We start from the raw sequence: 18,927 nt of genomic DNA, 5'->3' as shown, positions 1-18,927 counted from the left end.
CTCTCCGGCTATGCCATGTTCGCGCTAGCTTATGCGGTGTCCATCTTGTCGGAGTCATCATCCTTCTTGTCCTTGCTGCCACTTCCGCTAGGCTGACCTTGGGTATCTAGCAGCGGCTGCTTCTCGTCACCCTCTGCAACCGGCTCAAGCTCTTGCTTGCCTTCGGCGGCCTCTTTCGTCTTCTTGTCCTTCTCCTGCCGTGCTTTCTCTTCCTCAAAAGACATCCTCAGCGCCAATGCGAGCTCAGGATCAACCGATGGATCTACGCCGAATTCGAAGTCGTTGCCGCCTGATGGACCGCCACCTCCGCCTCCAGAACCGCTGTCACCACCAGCATTGGATGCACCCTCTCCGCCAACTATAGGTGTTGTAATCAACGAGTCGCTGAGTAAGTTCGCGCTGGGCGGGATGGTAGCGAGGTAGGAGCCTTCGGCGCTTTGTACGTTGTCGCTAAAGGCCTGGAGTTTCCGCGTGGTATCGTCGCTCAGCTCGCCGAATGCGATGATGTCGATGCTGATACCGCTCTTCTTCATCTTCTTTGCCAACTTGACCAGATTCTTCTCGTCTTCTTCGATAGGGCTGCAGTTGAACATGACTATCCGCTGCTTCTGCGACTTGTTCTGCCTGTGCTTGAGGGCCAACTGTAAGGTCTGTTAGCTTTTACGTCTTCTCAGGACACCCAGATAACGTACAGCCGCGACGTTGATGCCAGTCACGAAGTGCGAGCTGCCCTTTATCTTTGTCCGGTGCAGACCGTCCAACACCTTGCCAATGTCCGTTGTCAGGGTCGTGAGGATCTCCGGTGTGTTGCCTCCCATGCTCATAAGACCGACGGAAGACTCTGGGTTTGCACCGGTCTTTGCGGAGAAGATCATGTTCACCGCGTCCTGTTGTGCTTCCCATCGCGAGGGTACATAATCACCATTTCGACTAGCTTCGCTGTTGTCAACGCTGTTGGAGTTAGCATATGATCCGTGAGTACGTAAGTAAAGCCTTACACTATCATAGAGGCTTCTAACACCATCTTGCAAATCGGTTGTATGTGAGGTTGAGGTGATTGTTTGGGTAGTTGCTAGATCGACGGCAACCTTATGATGCTGAGCTCAGGTCGCCGCAGCGGAGGACGGAGGCTGTCTATGGGATCGCCGAGATCACGTGCAGTGAGAGTGACCGCGACTGCGGGAGGCCGTGCGTAAACATGGTTACAATGACTCAAACGACGTCTACGACATCCGTAACCTTACTCGTGAAGTTGAACATCGAATATTGCGACTCCAATTCTTCAGATTTTGTTGCAATTATCGTTGCGCAAAGTGTCATACAGGATCTTGGTGTCCTTACTCGCCTCGCGAGCGATCTAAATGTGGCAAGCGTACTGCTGAGGTGATGGGGTGCCCTTGGCGCGCTGGCGTAAAGACAGACTTCAGTACCCTCCATCCTTCCTTCCTCCAACATCCCACTCGAGATTCTGAAGCTGCGACCACCACCACCTGCAACTACATCAAATCTGCTCAGAAAATCCCAAAAGCTATTGCAAACGCATCAGAAAGTCGTCATAAGTTTTTTGTACTACTTGTTTCCCCTTCTTAGTATACTCGTCGCGGCATTTCTCGCGTTGTTTACTGTTCTCCACCACACCCAACATTTCAAAGCTGCAACCCTCTTGCACCATCACCACACCCAGGTTGCTCAGAACCAGTTAGGAGTTCTTTGAAAGCATCATCAAGTCTCTCCGACTTGCTGCAACTCCTCTCTACTGTCGATACCCATATCGCCGCTGTTTACGCGCTGTTTATCATCATAACGCGACTATGAATAATATCCAAGACGGACTCACAGCTGAGGCGAAAGCCAACATGCTAGCCAATCTCCAAATCGAAATCGATTCGCGAAAAGAGAAGCTGCGAGCGCAGTACGATGCACAATGCGCCAGCATGCAGTCGCGTCTTGAGCGACGCGTCAACCGTATACCGACCGTGACGCGCCAGACCACGCTACTCGACCTTCTCAAGGCATCAGCGCCAGCACAACCAGTCGCTGTGCCTGCTCCTACAGCCAAGGTTGTGGCCCCTAAGAAGACATCTGCGCCTGCGCCTGCACCTGCACCTGCCGCACGCAAGACGCGCAACGCTGTTCCCACAAATCCCAGTTCATCTGCCGCGGCAACCTCTTCACCAGACAATAGGCGCATCAAGCCTGTCCCAAAATCTACCAAGCCCACTCCAGCCTACGCGAAAGCGACGAAGGGTACACGCGCCAAAAAGCGCAGTAGCGACGAGATGTCAGGAACAGACAAGGAAAACGCACAGCTTCCTGTGCCCAAAAAGCGTACAAGGACAGTAGCGCAGAAGCCACCACCCGCAGCAGCGCCTGCAACGCGTGCAACTCGCGCAGCTTCCCGGACAAAGACTTCGACATCCCAAGTACTGTCGCCAAAAACCAACTCCGCCAACGTCAAGAAGCCAGCTGCGCGTAGCGCCCGTCCGAGGTAGCGCCCGTCCAAGGTAGCGCCCTTAGATGGACTATGGCTACAGCATTGATTATATGGCATTGATTATTTCCGGCGTTTGATACCCTCTCGTTATTGCATCTAAAGGGCGTTGGAGGGAGTTGTTTTGGTGGTACCACCTCCACCCTGGCTTGAATGAAGGGCCTTGATGAGTTCCAGCCGCCCGCAAGGGCAGGCTCTCATGGAGCCTGAACACAGCCGGGTGGAGGTGAGTTCTGTGGGTTACCTTTTTAATTTCTTGTACGTGTAGTTTGGAATTGCGTAGTTTTCGAGTTTTGCATAGCGATGAAGCTCACGTAGCACAAAGAATGATGAGTTATGATCTTAATTTTGTCCCCGCAATGTAAGACTGTGATGATATACGGCCCGTGTTTAACAAAAGATTGTGTGCACAAATATAGCACACCTTGAAGGACACATTATCGTCAGTCCAAGACCTATGCGAGAAAAAATCCTAGTAAATGCCTCTAGGGTGGTATTTCATGTTTAGGCCTACAAGTCCTATAAAACGAGCTTCTTCGTATCAGATTCTTACCCCACTCCTTCAATCCCAATTCATAACCGCTTCTTCCACGATAGGTCGAATAACCTTCCTCCCCGCACCACTCTTGTGCGTCCACACCATCTGTCTCGGCGCCAACTCATCCGCACGATGCCACGGTTGGAAATCAATACCCTCTTCATTCTTCTCCAACGCCTCCTTGACCGTCTTGAACAGCGAGTCGGCTTGATCCTGATCGATGCGTACGTCGTCGCGGACGGTCAGGACGACTTCGCGAATCTTCTCCTTCTTACCATCTTTGTAATGCTTTTTGTATTTGTTGAGCGTGATGGCGATGTCGACGCCGGCTTCGGCGGTCCACGCGGCGTGTACAGCGAACCAGTCTAGAGGTGAAGTTAGTTGAGGTTGTCACTTCAAGGAATCAAGGGAGTTGAAAAGGGGGGAACTTACCGAAGAGCTCCGCAAAGTCCGTCTTGAGAATCTGCTCGTCTATCGAGTAAGGAACCGACGCAAACCCTATGCTCACAGTGGGTGTACGCGGCGAAGGAGTATCGATGACGTCGCCCTTCCAGTCTCGGCGCAACAAGTCGCGTAGACCGAGGTCATCGATATCCTTTTGTGCTTTGCTGAGTTCGTCGTCGAGATCCTCCATTACGTCTTCTAGGTTGTCTTTCTTCCAGTTGCTTCGTGCAAGCACGCGCTTGGAGACTTCAATGTCAGTCTTGGTTGTCTTCTTGCCTGTCAAGCCGCCAGAGTCGATTGCGATGGCGCTGAGGACCAACTCGAGCAGTTCGTGCGGCATGTGGTATTCTTCGTCTAGCTGTTCGAGCTCGTCGAGCATTTGGCGGGCTACGAGTGTAGTGCAGCTCGCTACTACTTCAAAGACACGGGGTTCGGCGTCCGGGGCGGTACCGCGGTCTTTGTGGTGGTCGAAGACGCTTAGAATCTTTGCTTCGCTCCATTTTCGTAGTGGGCTGCCGTGGTCGACTAGTACGATGCCCTTGAGCTTCTTGCCTAGAGTCTCGGGATCCTCGGGCAGTTCATCGAGCGTCAATAGATCTTCGTGGCCCGGGGTCATCTGCGAGTTATCCAGAGCCAATCTATTCTCTGGTCTAAGGTCTAGGGCATGCGATGGCGTTTGGAGAAGTGCAATTGCCTTGATTGGGTTCGAGGTATTGTCGGTCGAATGCTCAAGATGGTATGCCCAAGTAAGCGCCGCCGTCATGGAATCCAAATCACCGCCCTCATTGCCCTGTACAATCACCCATTCCGACTCCTTTCCGGCTTGCCAGTCTATCAAGAACTCCTTCTTTGTGGCACGGCTCCATTCGCTGAAGTGGCCTACTCCGAGTGTTTTGGGGAGATGGTTTAACGCGTCGAGAACTGCTTGTTGCGGCGCGCTGCGCTGCGGCATTGCGACGGTGCGGCTGGCGGCCAGGAAGGCCGGTACAAGGGCGCGGATCGCCTTCATTTTGGAAAGAGGTATGCGATGGTAGGTGCTAGGAAAGATGTTGTAGATGGAGATTATCGTGCAAGTCCAAAGTCATCATCGCTGAGGTACGGACGCGCTCGATGGGATCCACAGCTACGTCAACGCTGGCCCGGGCGCGACCGGATGGGGCGTGTTTCAGCCTTATACTATTGTTGTTGAGTCTAGGCATACGGTCTTGAAAACCTGCGTGCCAGCAATGTTTGTCAGTTCAATAAAGCGAGCATAATGACAATGCACATAACCGTATCCACTATTTCTATCCTATTTATGAGAAGATGCGCAATGCGACTAGTCACATGCAGTTTCGGCAGTTCCATGGCAAGGACTGAGACCCAAGCTGGCAGCGACCTGTGTGTTACATGTGCTGCAGGCGCTGTGGATTATTAATATAAGCTGCGTGTGCAGCGGTCAGCAACCCCAGACATCTCTGCACTCCGCAAAAGTCGAGGTATGACGTAATGTTTCACAGCGCATGTTGCGGTCGTGGAGTGCAATGGGATTCCGCACCACTCGGATCTTCGTAGGAGCCGTTGTAGCCGAAGCGCTACTCTACGGCTTGTGTTGAATCCGCGCGCTCAGTAGAAAGCTTGACTATGTTTTCCGAGACGCCTTACATGCTCCCATCTCTCAAAATCGTTATCATCGCCGTGCCAACGCGACTCTTTCCTATCGCGGCGCGCGCCTAACCCTTATTGCTTGTGACGGATTGCGGAGACGCTGCTGACTGAACAATGAACTAAGTCGATGCCGGTCACGGCCGGATCGCTGCACGCTTAGAAAGACACTACTTGTTCAGCCAACGCCGCACGCTCACTCAAACTGATTCTTTTCTTGGGGTATTCTCGTCGCAATCGCTGCCACCATGGATCAAGGGCAAGACGAGCAGGGACGCCCGTTAGCGTCGTCGACAACTTCGACCACTACCACGTCTGGTCCCCATACTACCACCACAACAACCTCGACCATACCTGGACAGGGCACCACCGTGCAACATTTCGGGCCACAGTCGACCACCATCACACACCCTACCATCACCACGACGGCCCGCGCACCCTCCGCTCAACCCTCCATGTCCGACCTATACGCGCCTCCATCAGATCCTGCCCAGCGCGTACGAAGTTCGTCAATTCGCATACGAAGACCTTCACACCAGCCGAGCCTGGACAATCCTCAACCTACACCCGATCCAGTTCCAGCGCCAGCGCCAGCGCCCATGCCAGAATCCGACAGCACATGGCAAGCCGGTCGAAGACGAAGCAGCTCTGAACCGCGCCCACCCCCACAAGCCATGTTCGCCGACGATAGTCTAAGGCGTCAATTAACAGGACCACACCTGCAGCCTCTGTATGAGGATGGCGCAAACCCCACTACCGGCAGCAATCCCCCGCCCTCTCGAGGTCCCACCAATGCACGAAGAGGAATAACTCGCCAATCCTCCGCATTTCATATGAGGCGGAACCAGAAAGCCCCAAACCAAAATATGATGGGCCATAACGTTGTCGATGTGCTTGATGTCATCGGTCAGTACATTCCAAGATATCCTGTCTTGTATTGCGAGCTAACAAGAGTCCAGATCCTGAGGTGTCTGCCCTTACTACACTGAATAACGTTCAGAACTCGCTCTTCTTACCCAACTTACCCTGGCTCTACAACCGCCAGCCTACATACGATCTCGGACAGACTACATCAGACTCCTCGGATGAAGAGATGGGTACGGCCAGGGGTGCCAGACGCGAGGAAGATCAACTCCCCGAGATGACACAACAAGGCGAAGTAGAACAAGCTGCGCGTGGAGGCCGCGGAGAATTGCGGAGAAATAACACAATCGACTCAAATCTTTCGACTCTGGAAGAGGGCGTGGATCATCACTACGCCGTGCTGCCACACGGTGCTTCGTTGACAGGCTGGACCGACGAAGAGAAGGCAGCTTTGGACGATCACGTTCGACATCTTCTTCACTCCCGGCGCGCAAAATTCAAGCGGACTATGAAGGGCTTCGGACGTTATGTCCGCAACCCCCTCGGCTTTCTCGTCACTCTCTACTTCTTCCTCATCACCTTCTGGGGAGCCGCATGGGTGCTCTTCCTTATCGGTTGGATCTACGTCGGCGATCGACAGGCGTACTTTGTCGAGATCGCTGATCAGGTCCTCACTGCCTTGTTCTGTGTTGTTGGAATTACCATGTTCCCTTTCCGCATCGTCGACACCTACCACATGATTTTCGTCGCCAAATACGCGCACAAAACCTGGCGGGTACGCAAAGAACGGGGCCTACAACAGCTAAAGGACCACAACGAACTACCAGCCATGCCCCGATCAAACGCGTGGGAAGCAAATGAAGCAGAACAAGAAGGCATAGAGACCCCCGTCCTCACCGCTGAAGAGCAAAAGAGACTTGAATACCATCAAGGCAAGCTCGAGAAGTCCCATACCTTCTACCGTCCCCACGAAACATACACACACCACGCCTTTTCTATCCGCCTCCTCATTACCATCATCGTCCTCCTCGACTGTCACTCCATGTTCCAATGCGCACTCGGTGGCACGACCTGGGGAATCTACTACAAAAATCGCCCCAAGGAACTCACCGCCATTATCCTGAGTTTCAGTCTTACATGCAACATCACCGCCGGCATCATCATCGGCCGCGGCGATAGACGCTCGCGCAAGAAGCTCGTTGTAGAGCAAATTCTCCGTCAAGAAATGACAGAAGAAGCACTCAAGAAACTTCGCAAGGAACGTGGTATCAAGGCCAAGGGACTCATGACGAAGAAGCAAAAGAAACAGGTGAAGAAGGAGTTGGTTGGCGAACCCAAGAATCCGTTGGATACGATTTTGCATCGCGGGTAATATAGTTATAATTCTTGAGAAAGCGTCTTTGACGATGATGTTTAGATTGGCATATTTTAATTTTATACCCTTTTGGCGCTTTGCGAACGCCTCTTGTTTCTTCACAACCCCGTAATGTCATCATGTGGTGCATCCTATCCTACATGCATTTCCGTGGTTTTCGTGTGTATATCCTGCTCTAACCAAGACTGCAATCGCACGTGAACACTACACAGAGACGGCCCACTTCAAGTCAACACATAACCCGTGGGAAGCTACAAAATCCTTTGCAAAACCACATCCAAACAACACCAAAGATCACTAACCATCAAACAGCACCAACAAAACACACGTGGCAAAACACTCCACTCCCATACTAAATAAATGTTCCTCCCGTTTCTCGTTTCCACCGCACATCTCGGCCCATTGGCCGCATCGCCTAGACGCTTCTTCGGCACATTCTCCCGCACACACACGCACACACACGCACATGCACACATACACACACTAACTCGAATAACTTAGTGCTAAAGCCTACAAGTCATGCCACCCTCCATCAGATCCCGACGATCTCCACGTGCAATGATGACTTCGTATCGAAGTCCATTTTCGATCAAAAACAAAAAAACTAGTCGAGAAAAAAACGCCACAACGTCAGTAGCGTCGTGAACTAGTTTGTAGCAGTGGCTGTGCGAAAGAAGAAATGGTGCGAACGCGAGTCGCAAGCCTAGCACACAAGCAAGATTCGAGGGCATACGAGTCATCAAAAGCCGTAGTAAACGCAAGCGGACTCGTTGGTTCCGTTTGTTCAAGATAATCATCATCTATCCATCCATGCATTCATCAAACGAAAGCAACGTCAGGGCAGGCCACGCTATAACAGGCGAGGTGCGGCAAAGACTGGCAAGTGCCAGCAAAGACGTGTGGTGTGACCCGAGGATTTGGAATATTCAATATAGCAGAGAAGATCAACAAAGTCGAGTCAAATGGTGTGGATATGGTTCGATGTGCAACCTGCAGCGACGATCCATGTTTAAGATTTTGTGCGTGTGGGTGTGTCTTCCCCTCACTACAAGCTATTAATGCATGGTGAGAAAACATGGTTTGCCTTTGCGCAGACATATGCCCACGTGTCAAGAGACGGGGCCCAAAGTCCCGGGTACACGCACTACAAGCAGAATTCCGAGTGAGAACTGAGTAATCGCTGGGAAGTGATCAAAGCAACCATACGCCTGCCATAGCGGAAGAACCCCACTCTTGATCTTGAGATGAGAATCGTGCGCTTCACCTGAGGTGAATGATGGCATACCCTTTTTTTCCTGACCTTATTCCGAGAAGCCTTTCTGAGCCCTCTCACTCCCTAGATATAAACCGTTCCGTGAAACGCCGTCCTACGCGCCGTTAGGTCGATGAAAGAAAGACCCACGAAGGGTAGCGAATATGTCGATGGGTGTCGCATAGGGTCGGTGTCATAATACATCTCGATGTTGAAGGAATCGTAAAACACAATCGGTAGATGATTGAAAAGGTTGTTGGTGGGTCAGCTAGTCCTAGGTGGAATACCGCTTCTGCCCATCCGTAGCTGTAAAAGCAGAAAAGCAACGCTTGCTTGATGTCTCTCGATGTAAAGCAGAAAAAGACCTGACCAAGTCTTGGTCGTCAAGAACTGAATCAGCCGTATTGCCCATACAAGCCGATAGCGATGTGGAGAAGGGTCGCTTCAACGATGCGAATGCTCATAAGGCCGCATACCGCCAAACTCGACGCCCTGCATCGCACCCGCATGCGGTGGTGGTGCCCACTGAACCTGCGACTGTGGTGGTGGTTGCGAGAGCCCCTGTTGTTGTTGTTGTTGTTGTTGTTGTTGTTGTTGTTGTTGTTGTTGTTGTTGTTGTTGCTGCTGTAGAGGTGGAAGCACGTTGTTACCGGGTGGTGCAGGGGCTGCGGGTAGCCCTTGTGCGAACTGGCCGGTCATACTTCCGTAAACATGGGTGTTGGAAGGATCGGCGCGACGGAGAGCATTCCAAACGGCATTCAATTCCCCTTTTAGCAACTCGTTCTCTTCTTGGGCTCTACGACAATACTCGGCTTCAGGTCGCAGGCGGTTGAGCTCTTCGCGCGCGTTTTGGTGTGCGCGAGTCAAGTTTTGGACGTATTCAATGGCTATAGACACGTTAGATAGGCGTATGGAAAGATTCAGGGGTTGAATTACCTTTGGTGAGTATCTCCCATTTGCTTGACTTGCTGCCCGGGCTGTTGGGGAGGATACCGTTAAGATCATCGAACAAAGTCTTCATCTCACTTCTCCGCTTCCTCTCAGCCATCTTGTGACTGACGCGAAGCTCGGGAGTCCTACTGTAACTTCCGCTTCCGGGGGCGAGCGGATTCGTAGGGTCAATGTTTTGTAGGCTTGTGACACTGCGGTGTTGCATGGAATGATGGTGGGTACTAGGGATGTCTATACTAGTCAGTACGGCTGATGTAAGATGAGGATTGGAATGCGTGCCATCGTTCAGTCGTTGTTGACCAGGTGGTAGCTTGGAATCTGTGGTGTAGATACTGCTATTGATCGACGTCGCAAAGCTACCTTGACGCGAGGGAGCGTTTGAGCGATCTACGCTAGACTCACCGCTACTCGATGTCCTCTTCTCTTCGTGGTCAAAGTCATCCGCTGGAAAGGCCCAAGCAAAACCCTTAGTCGGGGCCGCTGCCATAGGATCGGGCATTCCAGACACGCTTCTGGGGTTGGGATTGATGACCGGAGCACGTCGCGGGGGATTGTTGGCACGCGGGCCAGCACGGTTGGGTGATAATGGAGAAGTGCCATTGGTTCGCAAGGCAGGATTTGCGATTCCGCGTTGCTGTTGGAGGTCCGCGACAAGCGAAACTCGGGACGCGTTCTGGCTGTCATACGGTGACTGTGGGTGGTTAATAGTGAGATGTCCCATGCCAACATTCATCCGACTGTCCACACTGCTGCGTCGGGAGTCGAACTGAGAGGAGCCAGCATCTATACTCTGTCGGGTGTTGTCATACGCTTGAGAGAGCGAAGGTAGACCACCATGCTGCTTTCGTATCAGACGAGTCCATGAACAGTAACAAAGTGACGTACCTGAGAAGACTGGGAGAAGCCGGAGGGATACCTAGCAGAAGATGGCGTCTCTGGTATAGAGTTGCGGGATGTTGAATCATCAGAAGGGTTGAGTAGTGTTTGCAACTGTAGTCCCATGTGCTGGGACACGTTGGATGAATCTACAATGCATGTTAACAACGTGTAGTTGACAGATATCGTGTGTACTGACGTTTGCTTTGGGCAATGGACCAGTGACCCGAGTCGCGAACCTCACCAGCTTCTGGGTGTTGCCTGGGCTGCGCCGAGCTATGGTCAGACGTAGGGAGACGGTTGGTTAGTGCTGATAAGGGCGGCAGAGACTGCTGGCCTTGGGTAATGTTGCTTTGGGGCATATTGCCATGCGGAAGTGGACGCTGAGAGACAGAGTCCATGGCGGTGGAGGAACACGAGGCACCTTTTATAAGATAGTAGTGCGTGCTTGGCTTCTGTGGTAGCGAGATAATGGCTGAGCTCGTGATGGTGGCGGTTTGAATGGGTAAGAGAGCTGAGCCAATGAGGCAGTGGAGACCGACGTCTACCAGAACAACTGGATCAGGTCGCTCTCCACGGTCGTGGAGATGGGGCCAGGTGGAAAGATGGAGAGGTAGAAGTAATAGAGGGCCAAGTTCCGGGGATTATATAAGCAGTGACGTGGAGTGGAAGAGGGATGCAGGGTGGTAGGAAGGGTAATGGAGAGCGAGGCCGCACGGGATATGGTTCGCTCCTCCCCAAAGGTAAGGATGGCAGTTGGGTGAAGTGGGGCACGACGAAAGGACCGCCAAGACCTCTCCAACTCGAATGGAAAGCGCAGGGTAACGATGCACGCCGATTACCGCGAGAAAGGTAAGAGCGATGGCCGTGTATTCCAGATATGGCGGCTGTGGAGGTTGCCCAGTCCACCTCTTGTAGCGAGTAGCGGCACGAGTCGAGACAAAAGCAAGCAATGCTCCCGGTGCAAATTCACCACGAGAGTCGTTGCTAAAAGAGACGTGGCTGCAGTGCTCTTCCCGGTCGGCGTTTGCTGCGGCAGGGACAATTGGATGGTGCTTTTGTCCAGGCCAGTTGGTACACAGCGTCCAGAGGGCGGGATCTGGAATTGACACGGTGATGGCGCCCTAAGAGGCGAGTGCACGACGCAGGCGTCGAGCGAGGCGTCCTGGGTGCCGCTGGAGGAGAATTGGCCTGGTTGGGACGACTGTGGTGCGTGCCGGGTGGATGTCGCATAGGGCGAGTGAGGTCAGAGCCAAAGGCACTCACAGTGGTGCGCGCGTGGGGAAAGAAGAGCAGCGCAGTCAGCAGACTACCGGGTCGAGTACATGTCCTGGGTGGGGATGGCAGCAAGGAGCACAACAAAGCAGCGGGCAGCCAGCGGTCTAGCCGTATGTACGACGTTCGGAAGGGACCTTTTGAAAGTGGAGGAGGTGCGGCGCAACAAAAAGCTAAAGGCGACGGTTGAGTCTTGACGAGTCGCAAGGGCAGCCAGGGAGCCAGCCAATTAATGGGTATGTTGGTGCCCAGAGGTGAGCCGACCGCACGTGGGAAATCGTTCAATCGAGGCCTCGTGTATCTTAAGCAGCCCCTCTAGCGGCGGCTAGCTGCACTTAATATGGGCACCCTGCCTCCGCGCGCGAACTGGTGCACTTGTTATATGGCGGTGCCGATGACAACAATCCCCCTCTGCTCATGGCCATCGAGTGGGCAGTCTAGTCGGCTATGGTAGAGTCTATTGTTCCGCACTCAAGTGCAGAGCAGATGCATGCATGTAGACACAAAATCCTGGGGCGCAAGAGACACGGGATGCGAGCATAGCAGGGCCTTGTAGTTTGTCGTCACTTTAGCCAAACCCGTGTTGCTATCCCGCCGCCCGCTGTACCGCCACGAGGTCCACTAGCCGTCCACGCCTGCTACCCAACCGGCCAAAGCGCCGAGCAAAAGCAAATTCTGCGACACTGTCCTCCAGCGCTGATCCCTCACACATGGCCGCCTGCAGCGCGCATCCTTCTGCAGCCTGCATTCGCTGCCGACATGCAGTAGTTGGCCCAAGGCCGCTAGCCCGTGCCCATGCCAAACAAACATGGCCATACTTGGCCGGCTAGCGCTGTCTGATACCACGGTACAGCCATGGAGAACGACTGAGGAACACATCCACACCAAGGCTTCTCCGGGCACACCGTCACTACCTCTCGTCTTGCTCCGATTGACGCACTGGGCTGAACCGGTCTCTGCAGGGCACGGCGCTCCCGAACCCTGCTTCCCGCATGTGAATCAACCCGCTCCATTAGCCCATTCCTCCTGGCCCGACTTCTGCCAGAACTCCTGCAGCTCATAGCCTCTTTTGCCTGCTGATAACCCTACCAATAATCCTTCTGCGGCTGCAAAAGGTGATACAAGTGCTGCGCCCACTTTGTATCTTCGGTAACAAGTCCACCCTTCGTTACTGTCCACTGTTCTCGGTAGTTGTTTGGTCGACATGGCAGATCATCCGTGACCGTTACATTGCCTCTCGGAACCTGCAATGCACCTGATGCTTGAACCCTTGGGAGCCGCATCCACCTACCGAGTGACACGAGACAACATGTGAGCATCGACGTTGAACCCACCTTGAGCAACCAAGCTACGTACAGCAAGATTCCGCGCGATGAGAGCTAAACCGTGAAATGCATGTTGTATGCATCCGACCTTTAGAGCCCTGAATTGCGTCTCGACTCAGCCCGTCACAATAAAGACAACGACCGACGTCACTCACGGCTCCCCTATCGCATACCAGGGCACAGGTGTCGTCTCGGATGAAAGATCGTCTCCGTATGGTTATTTGGATACACGAACGGCTAACCTCGTTGATGCATACTGCCTTGATCAAACATGACCGTCGAACATGGACAGCGGACGGCAACCGCTGCCGACATGTGCCTATCATCACGCACCCTTTGGACCAGTATCACTTACTCGGTCCAAGCTGGCCAAGCTATTCTACACCACATGGCGGTATCGCCGCCGTACTCGACCTGACGGTGTTACCGCACGCTGACCCGACGACCAGGTTCGCAAACGTAACGGTCTTGTGCCAGGTGCCAGTGCATGCTTCGTGCTCCAGTGCTCTGATTGAGCAACAGTGGCTGTGGAGTCGACTCTGGATTCCACAAAAGTACTACGGTCAAGCGAACAGCAGTCCAAGTCAGCAAAACGAACGCACCATGCACGTGCAGCGTCATGGTCTCCGCATTCTCAATAGCATGCTCATCCAAATGGTTATACGGTCCTACTCTGCATCGAAGATCTAGAAGGCTAGTTGCGGTCACGGCATCACTAGGCTGTAGGAAGCAGAAGGTTCACCACGCTACTGTGCCTGCAGGCTGTATGGCAACGCTTTCTGGGCAGTGACAGGGTAACAGCGCTCTAAGACTGTGCAGATATAGATCGGAACAGGAGCGGACCGTCGTTATGTTCCAAACACACATTCGAATCTGGTCTTGTGTTTGCCTCTGTCATTGTCCAATCTAAGCCACCGATGGGCCTGCATCGTTAAATACGCATGCCCTTGGGTTGCAGAGGCGCGACACGTTATCAGCACGCCAAATTCGTTCATGATACAGGCTCAAAGGACGTATGCTGTACGCGGACGCGTCAACCTGCCAGCAGCGGGTATCCGTTCATAGGTGGAACTGTTGGGGCGCTGACCGTGATACACATGCAAGACTACCCCAGGTAGGTCGTTACGCGCTGAAAGTCTATCGGCAAGCAAGACCAGTCGGTAGAGCTGCCGCGTGCGTGTTCCCTGCAGTACATCACTAGACGGACATTACAGTGACATTCCCCGGCGATCTGAGCTTTAGTGACCTTCCGACTGCAAGGCCCCTGAAGTCGAGCAGCACAACAACGGTCCCGTACCTGAAGGCAATATACCAGTAATTGACGGAACCGAACGGCGCTGCAACGGTTACCTCCAGATTGCAGTAACACAGAAGTCTCATCTCGGTTGCGATTACCGAGAGAGTATGGTTGTTGAACGGAGACTTACCTCGATGTGGTGCAACTACCAGGGAAGGCATTTCACCTCGGCACCAACCGAAGCCTCCGAGAGGCTTGTCACCTAATCAGTTTGGGTGCGCTTGGGCAGCGGAAAGCTGCGACAGTCATGATTGCTTTACGATGCTGGCACAATAGGTATGTATTGCGAAGACTCTGTACAGTAGTACCCAAGGTACTTGATTGTGCCTGACATGGCGATTTGCTTGCGACCCGAGTACGTGGATACGCTACGAAGATGACGGTCATTACAGACAGGAATCGGCCCGTTGATCCATGGTACATGCAAAGCGCCTGCCTGATCCAGCTGTCGCTAGCTGCGCCGCCGCTTTGCCACACAACAGGGATGGGCTGATGTAGGCGGGGTGCGAGGCGATTATCACGTGAAGATCGTCATGGTGGTACTGCGGGGCAAAGCTTGGTTCGCAACACGAAAAGAACGCGTCGACTGAGAGCAGGTACCATGGCCGCCGCTGCCGCATCCGCGCCCGTCGTGTCTCTTGTTGATGCTGCGAATGTTGAGCGTGAGGATGCAGTACCATCGCACGTTTTCCCTTTCCTCAGGCTCCCACGAGAGCTCCGCGACCAAGTACATACATCTCCGCTACTCTATTGGAGCCTAGTCTGATTGCAATATAGATATACGATTATACCTTCGCTGCACAAGAGTTCAGCGTCGATAGGGCTATTGAGCGTCGTCACTTGAAGTACTTCAAGCCTAGTGCTGCTGCCATCCTTCTTGTGACCCGCCACTCATACTTTCTCCTCAACCGTCAAGTCGCCCGCGAAGCCCTCGAGATCCTCTTCAAAAACCACACCGTCTACCTCAGCTGCGGACCTTTTGTCCTCAAGGCTCTATTAGAGAAGATTGAAGAGCCAAATGGACCCGGCAGACAATGGCTAAAGTGGCTGAAGAAGGTAGAGTTGGATTGGCTAACGCTACCCAACCTACAACATTACCCACCAGACAGAGAAGAAGGGAGGGACGTGTGGTACTGGGAGCATGATCAGGTAGAAATTGATGTCGACTACATACGAGGTGCCTATTACAGCGGTCACTACGACGAGTACGACCACGAAGGCGAATCTTATGACGATAACTTCTACGACGCTTCAAACACATCATTGTACCCGTCCTTCCGCCAGCCAGCCACCACACAAGCCGCCAATATAAACGACCCCTTTGGCTTCGCAAGCCACTACCCCTTTGCCGACCCAACCCGCGATCCCGTCCGTGAAGCCTCCGCAGCAGACATAGCCACGAAGCTAGATCTCCTCGTCTCAATGGAAGTCACACCGCTCTTCACATACCTCGCCTCACCCACCTTCAACCTAAGCAGCATAACATTGCCACTGAGGTTTATATCCCGCGGCTCACACCAAAGCCGCAGTGTCTCGCGGCCAGGCTTCGCTTTACCACTCAAGATCCGCTACTGGGTTCAAGTCTGCGTCCATGCCCTTCTCATGCTCGCCTCTCCCCATATCTCAGGTACCTCGACGTCAACACCGTTGCAAGAGGTACGCGTCAAGTACGCGCCCGTCGATATCTGGGCGTCCATGGAACCAACTGATGACTTGCGTCGTATTGTGGACGCTGGTGTCTGGTTTGATAACCCAGAGGATGGGCAGGAGGTTGAGAGGGAAGGCGAGGGTGAAGCGTTCCGCGCCGTTTGGGAGGGTATGCGGGCGAGGACAACACATGAAGAACGGAGGAAACTGGGAAGGAGATGGGGATTGAAAACGGATATTAGGTTTATACCTTGGGATGGAGATATGGATAGTGGGAGGGTGGGGGATGAACTCGAGATTGTGTTTTCGAGGGATGAGAATGCTGCTTCTGTATTATGAATTGAACCCCTGGACGATGAAACGATTGGGTCTGAAGGAAGCCTGTGAGATGGCGAATTAGTTTGATGAGACTACATCTCTGTTGTATAAATGTCTCTTTTTCATCTCTCTCTAATCCAAACATCTTATTCTTCCCCTGTAAGAACTGCATCAAGTCAATATTTCTACTAGTCGCCCCTTTTGCTGCTGACGAAGAACCTTGAAAGCTCATTGTTCATAAGCTGTACCTCTGGACACTACCCATATTAAGCCTACCTTGAGCTATCCATTCTTATTTTTCTGTTCGAATTGTAACGTCCGAATATTACGTGTCCCTTTAGGCTACTTTTCTAGTAACAGGTATAGCTTGCAAGAATCGATCTCTTGAAGACGTGATAAACTGACTTCTACGCGCTCCAGCTCTAGCGTTACGGGGCACATCACCGACATGTTCAATCATGGGCACGTAGCACACTGTTCAAGTCAGAAGAACGGGTACCATGATTCAGCGAACAATCTTTTATTCTTACATGCCTTTTTCTGATATCGAGGGGCTGTCTGCCATGTGATACCTCACACGCTCATAGCCAGTGATCCATGTCAATGTCCATCCCTCCCAGTCCAGCTATCCCAGACGCCTCATATCCTGTCGATAAGACATTTGAGGAGCAACAGACTGGACAGAAAGAAAAGGAGACAGATGTATACACAATGACAACCATGCCCACAATGCTGGCCGTTTACATCACCCTAGCGTCAACACCGACCCCGCGCGTCCTCAAAATCGTAACAATCGCTCATCCGCGGGTACTACAAAGGAAAGCCGTGGGCTGGTAGGTTGAGACGCAACCTAAAAGTCCCAGAAACTCTTGTCCGCACCCTTCCTCCCACCCATACCATCGCCCTCAGTCTTGATCGCAGTACCCCTCGCGTTACTACTAAATCCACCATTGTTCTCCTTCTTCACAGGAGGGCTCTCTTCGAACAAGGACCACTCAGTGCCCTTGCGCCCACCCATGCCGTTGCCAGCAATGTTTATGCCACGGCTATCGGGAGAGTCGGCATCGACGCCCCAGTGTGTTTTCATGGAGCTGCGGGCTTGGTTCTTGTTCTTTGTGATGTCGTTGAGGGCGCGTGTGGCAGCTCCGTCGTCGTTGTCGTTCTTGTCGGTGACGTGGTCTTCATAGAGGCCCTGGCCTTTGTTGCTGCGTCCGCCCTTAGTGGGTGCGGCTCCGCGCTGGGCTTCGGGGGTGCCGTTGTCGTCGAAATCGAAGTGGGCGTCTTGGTCAGGACGAGCCTTGTGGACGATTGGGCGGCGGACGGGGGAGGTGTCCTGTGGTGAGTTGATGTTAGCATGTGGTTTGTTGGCAAAGCAGAGACTTGGATGCAACCTGTGTCTCTGGCTGATAGAATGGACCAACCTCGTCGTCGCTCCAGCCAAAGTGTCGAACCGCACTGGGGAGCGTCTTGGGCTTCGACTTGTTCGGGGTGGCGAAGTCGTCAAAGTCCCAATGCGCATCGTTCCTGTTGCGGTTCTGGTCGTGCTTGGACGGTCGTGAAGTGTCTCGTACCTTTGGCGTCTCCTCGCCTTCACCGAAAGTGAAGTGATCGTACTTCTTGGAGCTAGTCTTGATGCTCATAGGGGCGACTGGGTGCTCGTCCTCGCCCTCCTCGAACAAACGGTTCTCCTTGTAGTTCTTTCCGCTGCCGGCCTTGGCTGGGATCCTCTGGGGCGATGGCGATGGTGAGCCAACATCGGCGCCAGCGAACAGCTCAGAGTACTCGCGTGGAGGAGGCTTCGCAGACTGTGCGCGCGGGGCTGACGGCCCAGAGCTGTGGGACTCCTCTTGGTCTACCTCGCGAGGCGCAAACAGCGATAGCGATGCGTGCGGGTCGTTCATGGCATTGTTTGTTGATCTCCTCGAACGGTCGCTGATAGAGACCTCATCTACGCCACGGGAGGCCGACGTCGATGGGCGCGACGGAGCGGTCGACTCTGGCTGTGCAGCTGCCGCATTGGATGCGATCAAGCGAATCTGTTCGCTGCTGTCGCGAATGGGCCAGTTGCGAGAGCGCGCGCCAATGACGTCGATTTGCTTCAGGAGAGAGCCCTGGTCCCAGTACTGGCGGATCTGTGTGATCTTTCCTGACTTGTCAAAGTGGACCATGTGGACCTGTCGCTGTCAGTAAAGGCGTGGAGAGATGGTTATGGAGGTTAGATACCATAGGGAACGTCACCGTCCGGTCTGTGACAAAGTTGTCGTCAAGGCCTGGCAGGTATGCGCCGCCGCCGTTGGTGAATTCAAGGGTCGTCTCTACATCCACACTGAGGCCATTGCTGCTCTCGATCGCGTTGAGCACCTTCTCCTTGGTCTTTTTCAGTAGCTTCTCCTGAGCAGACAGGTGCTTGATGATGGCTGTCGCGTCGTTGATGCTGGTCGTGGTGGTGACATAGTGAAGAGAAGCATTGTCCGCCAGCGCACCCGAAGACGGCGTCGCCAGGAACCTGGTGTATGTGTCGCGGAGCGTCATGACGCCTTGTTTATTAGCTATTCAGCTAACTGCTGTCGTGCGTATAGATACTGGGGCGAGTGTTGTGGCGGGTCAAGTGGGGTGCGTGATAGTTTGTG

At 53.3% G+C, this 18,927-nt stretch overlaps 7 protein-coding genes across 7 annotated transcripts; 3 read left to right on the top strand and 4 right to left on the bottom strand.

Annotated features, from left to right (window-relative positions):
• Nucleotides 1-29: 29 nt before the first annotated feature.
• On the bottom strand, nt 30-1,024 carry ALTATR162_LOCUS7742 (uncharacterized protein; the record flags this gene model as incomplete). Its single annotated transcript, XM_043315371.1, has 3 exons — nt 30-641; nt 693-951; nt 999-1,024. The coding sequence occupies 3 exons, from the start codon at nt 1,022-1,024 to the stop codon at nt 30-32; spliced, it is 897 nt and encodes a 298-aa protein (XP_043171306.1).
• Nucleotides 1,025-1,811: 787 nt separating this feature from the next.
• Nucleotides 1,812-2,492, top strand: ALTATR162_LOCUS7741 (uncharacterized protein; the record flags this gene model as incomplete). The annotated part of the gene is made up of 1 exon (XM_043315370.1): nt 1,812-2,492. One exon carries the CDS (start codon nt 1,812-1,814, stop codon nt 2,490-2,492), a length of 681 nt encoding a protein of 226 aa, XP_043171305.1.
• Nucleotides 2,493-3,053: 561 nt separating this feature from the next.
• Nucleotides 3,054-4,482, bottom strand: ALTATR162_LOCUS7740 (uncharacterized protein; the record flags this gene model as incomplete). Its single annotated transcript, XM_043315369.1, has 2 exons — nt 3,054-3,394; nt 3,462-4,482. The coding sequence occupies 2 exons, from the start codon at nt 4,480-4,482 to the stop codon at nt 3,054-3,056; spliced, it is 1,362 nt and encodes a 453-aa protein (XP_043171304.1).
• Nucleotides 4,483-5,365: 883 nt separating this feature from the next.
• On the top strand, nt 5,366-7,353 carry ALTATR162_LOCUS7739 (uncharacterized protein; the record flags this gene model as incomplete). Its single annotated transcript, XM_043315368.1, has 2 exons — nt 5,366-6,023; nt 6,077-7,353. 2 exons carry the CDS (start codon nt 5,366-5,368, stop codon nt 7,351-7,353), a joined length of 1,935 nt encoding a protein of 644 aa, XP_043171303.1.
• Nucleotides 7,354-9,052: 1,699 nt separating this feature from the next.
• ALTATR162_LOCUS7738 (uncharacterized protein) lies at nt 9,053-10,836 on the bottom strand (the record flags this gene model as incomplete). The annotated part of the gene is made up of 4 exons (XM_043315367.1): nt 9,053-9,495; nt 9,545-10,397; nt 10,445-10,584; nt 10,635-10,836. 4 exons carry the CDS (start codon nt 10,834-10,836, stop codon nt 9,053-9,055), a joined length of 1,638 nt encoding a protein of 545 aa, XP_043171302.1.
• A 4,097-nt stretch (nt 10,837-14,933) lies between these two features.
• ALTATR162_LOCUS7737 (uncharacterized protein) lies at nt 14,934-16,318 on the top strand (the record flags this gene model as incomplete). Its single annotated transcript, XM_043315366.1, has 2 exons — nt 14,934-15,059; nt 15,110-16,318. 2 exons carry the CDS (start codon nt 14,934-14,936, stop codon nt 16,316-16,318), a joined length of 1,335 nt encoding a protein of 444 aa, XP_043171301.1.
• Nucleotides 16,319-17,147: 829 nt separating this feature from the next.
• On the bottom strand, nt 17,148-18,829 carry ALTATR162_LOCUS7736 (uncharacterized protein; the record flags this gene model as incomplete). Its single annotated transcript, XM_043315365.1, has 3 exons — nt 17,148-17,630; nt 17,689-18,471; nt 18,521-18,829. 3 exons carry the CDS (start codon nt 18,827-18,829, stop codon nt 17,148-17,150), a joined length of 1,575 nt encoding a protein of 524 aa, XP_043171300.1.
• Between the last annotated feature and the right edge of the window lie 98 nt (nt 18,830-18,927).

The sequence above is a fragment of the Alternaria atra genome (assembly GCF_907166805.1).
Source record: "Alternaria atra isolate CS162 genome assembly, contig: 28, whole genome shotgun sequence".
Lineage (NCBI taxonomy): Eukaryota > Fungi > Ascomycota > Dothideomycetes > Pleosporales > Pleosporaceae > Alternaria > Alternaria atra.
Note: the sequence above shows the minus strand (reverse complement) of the source record. Positions and strands in the feature narration are given on the sequence as shown.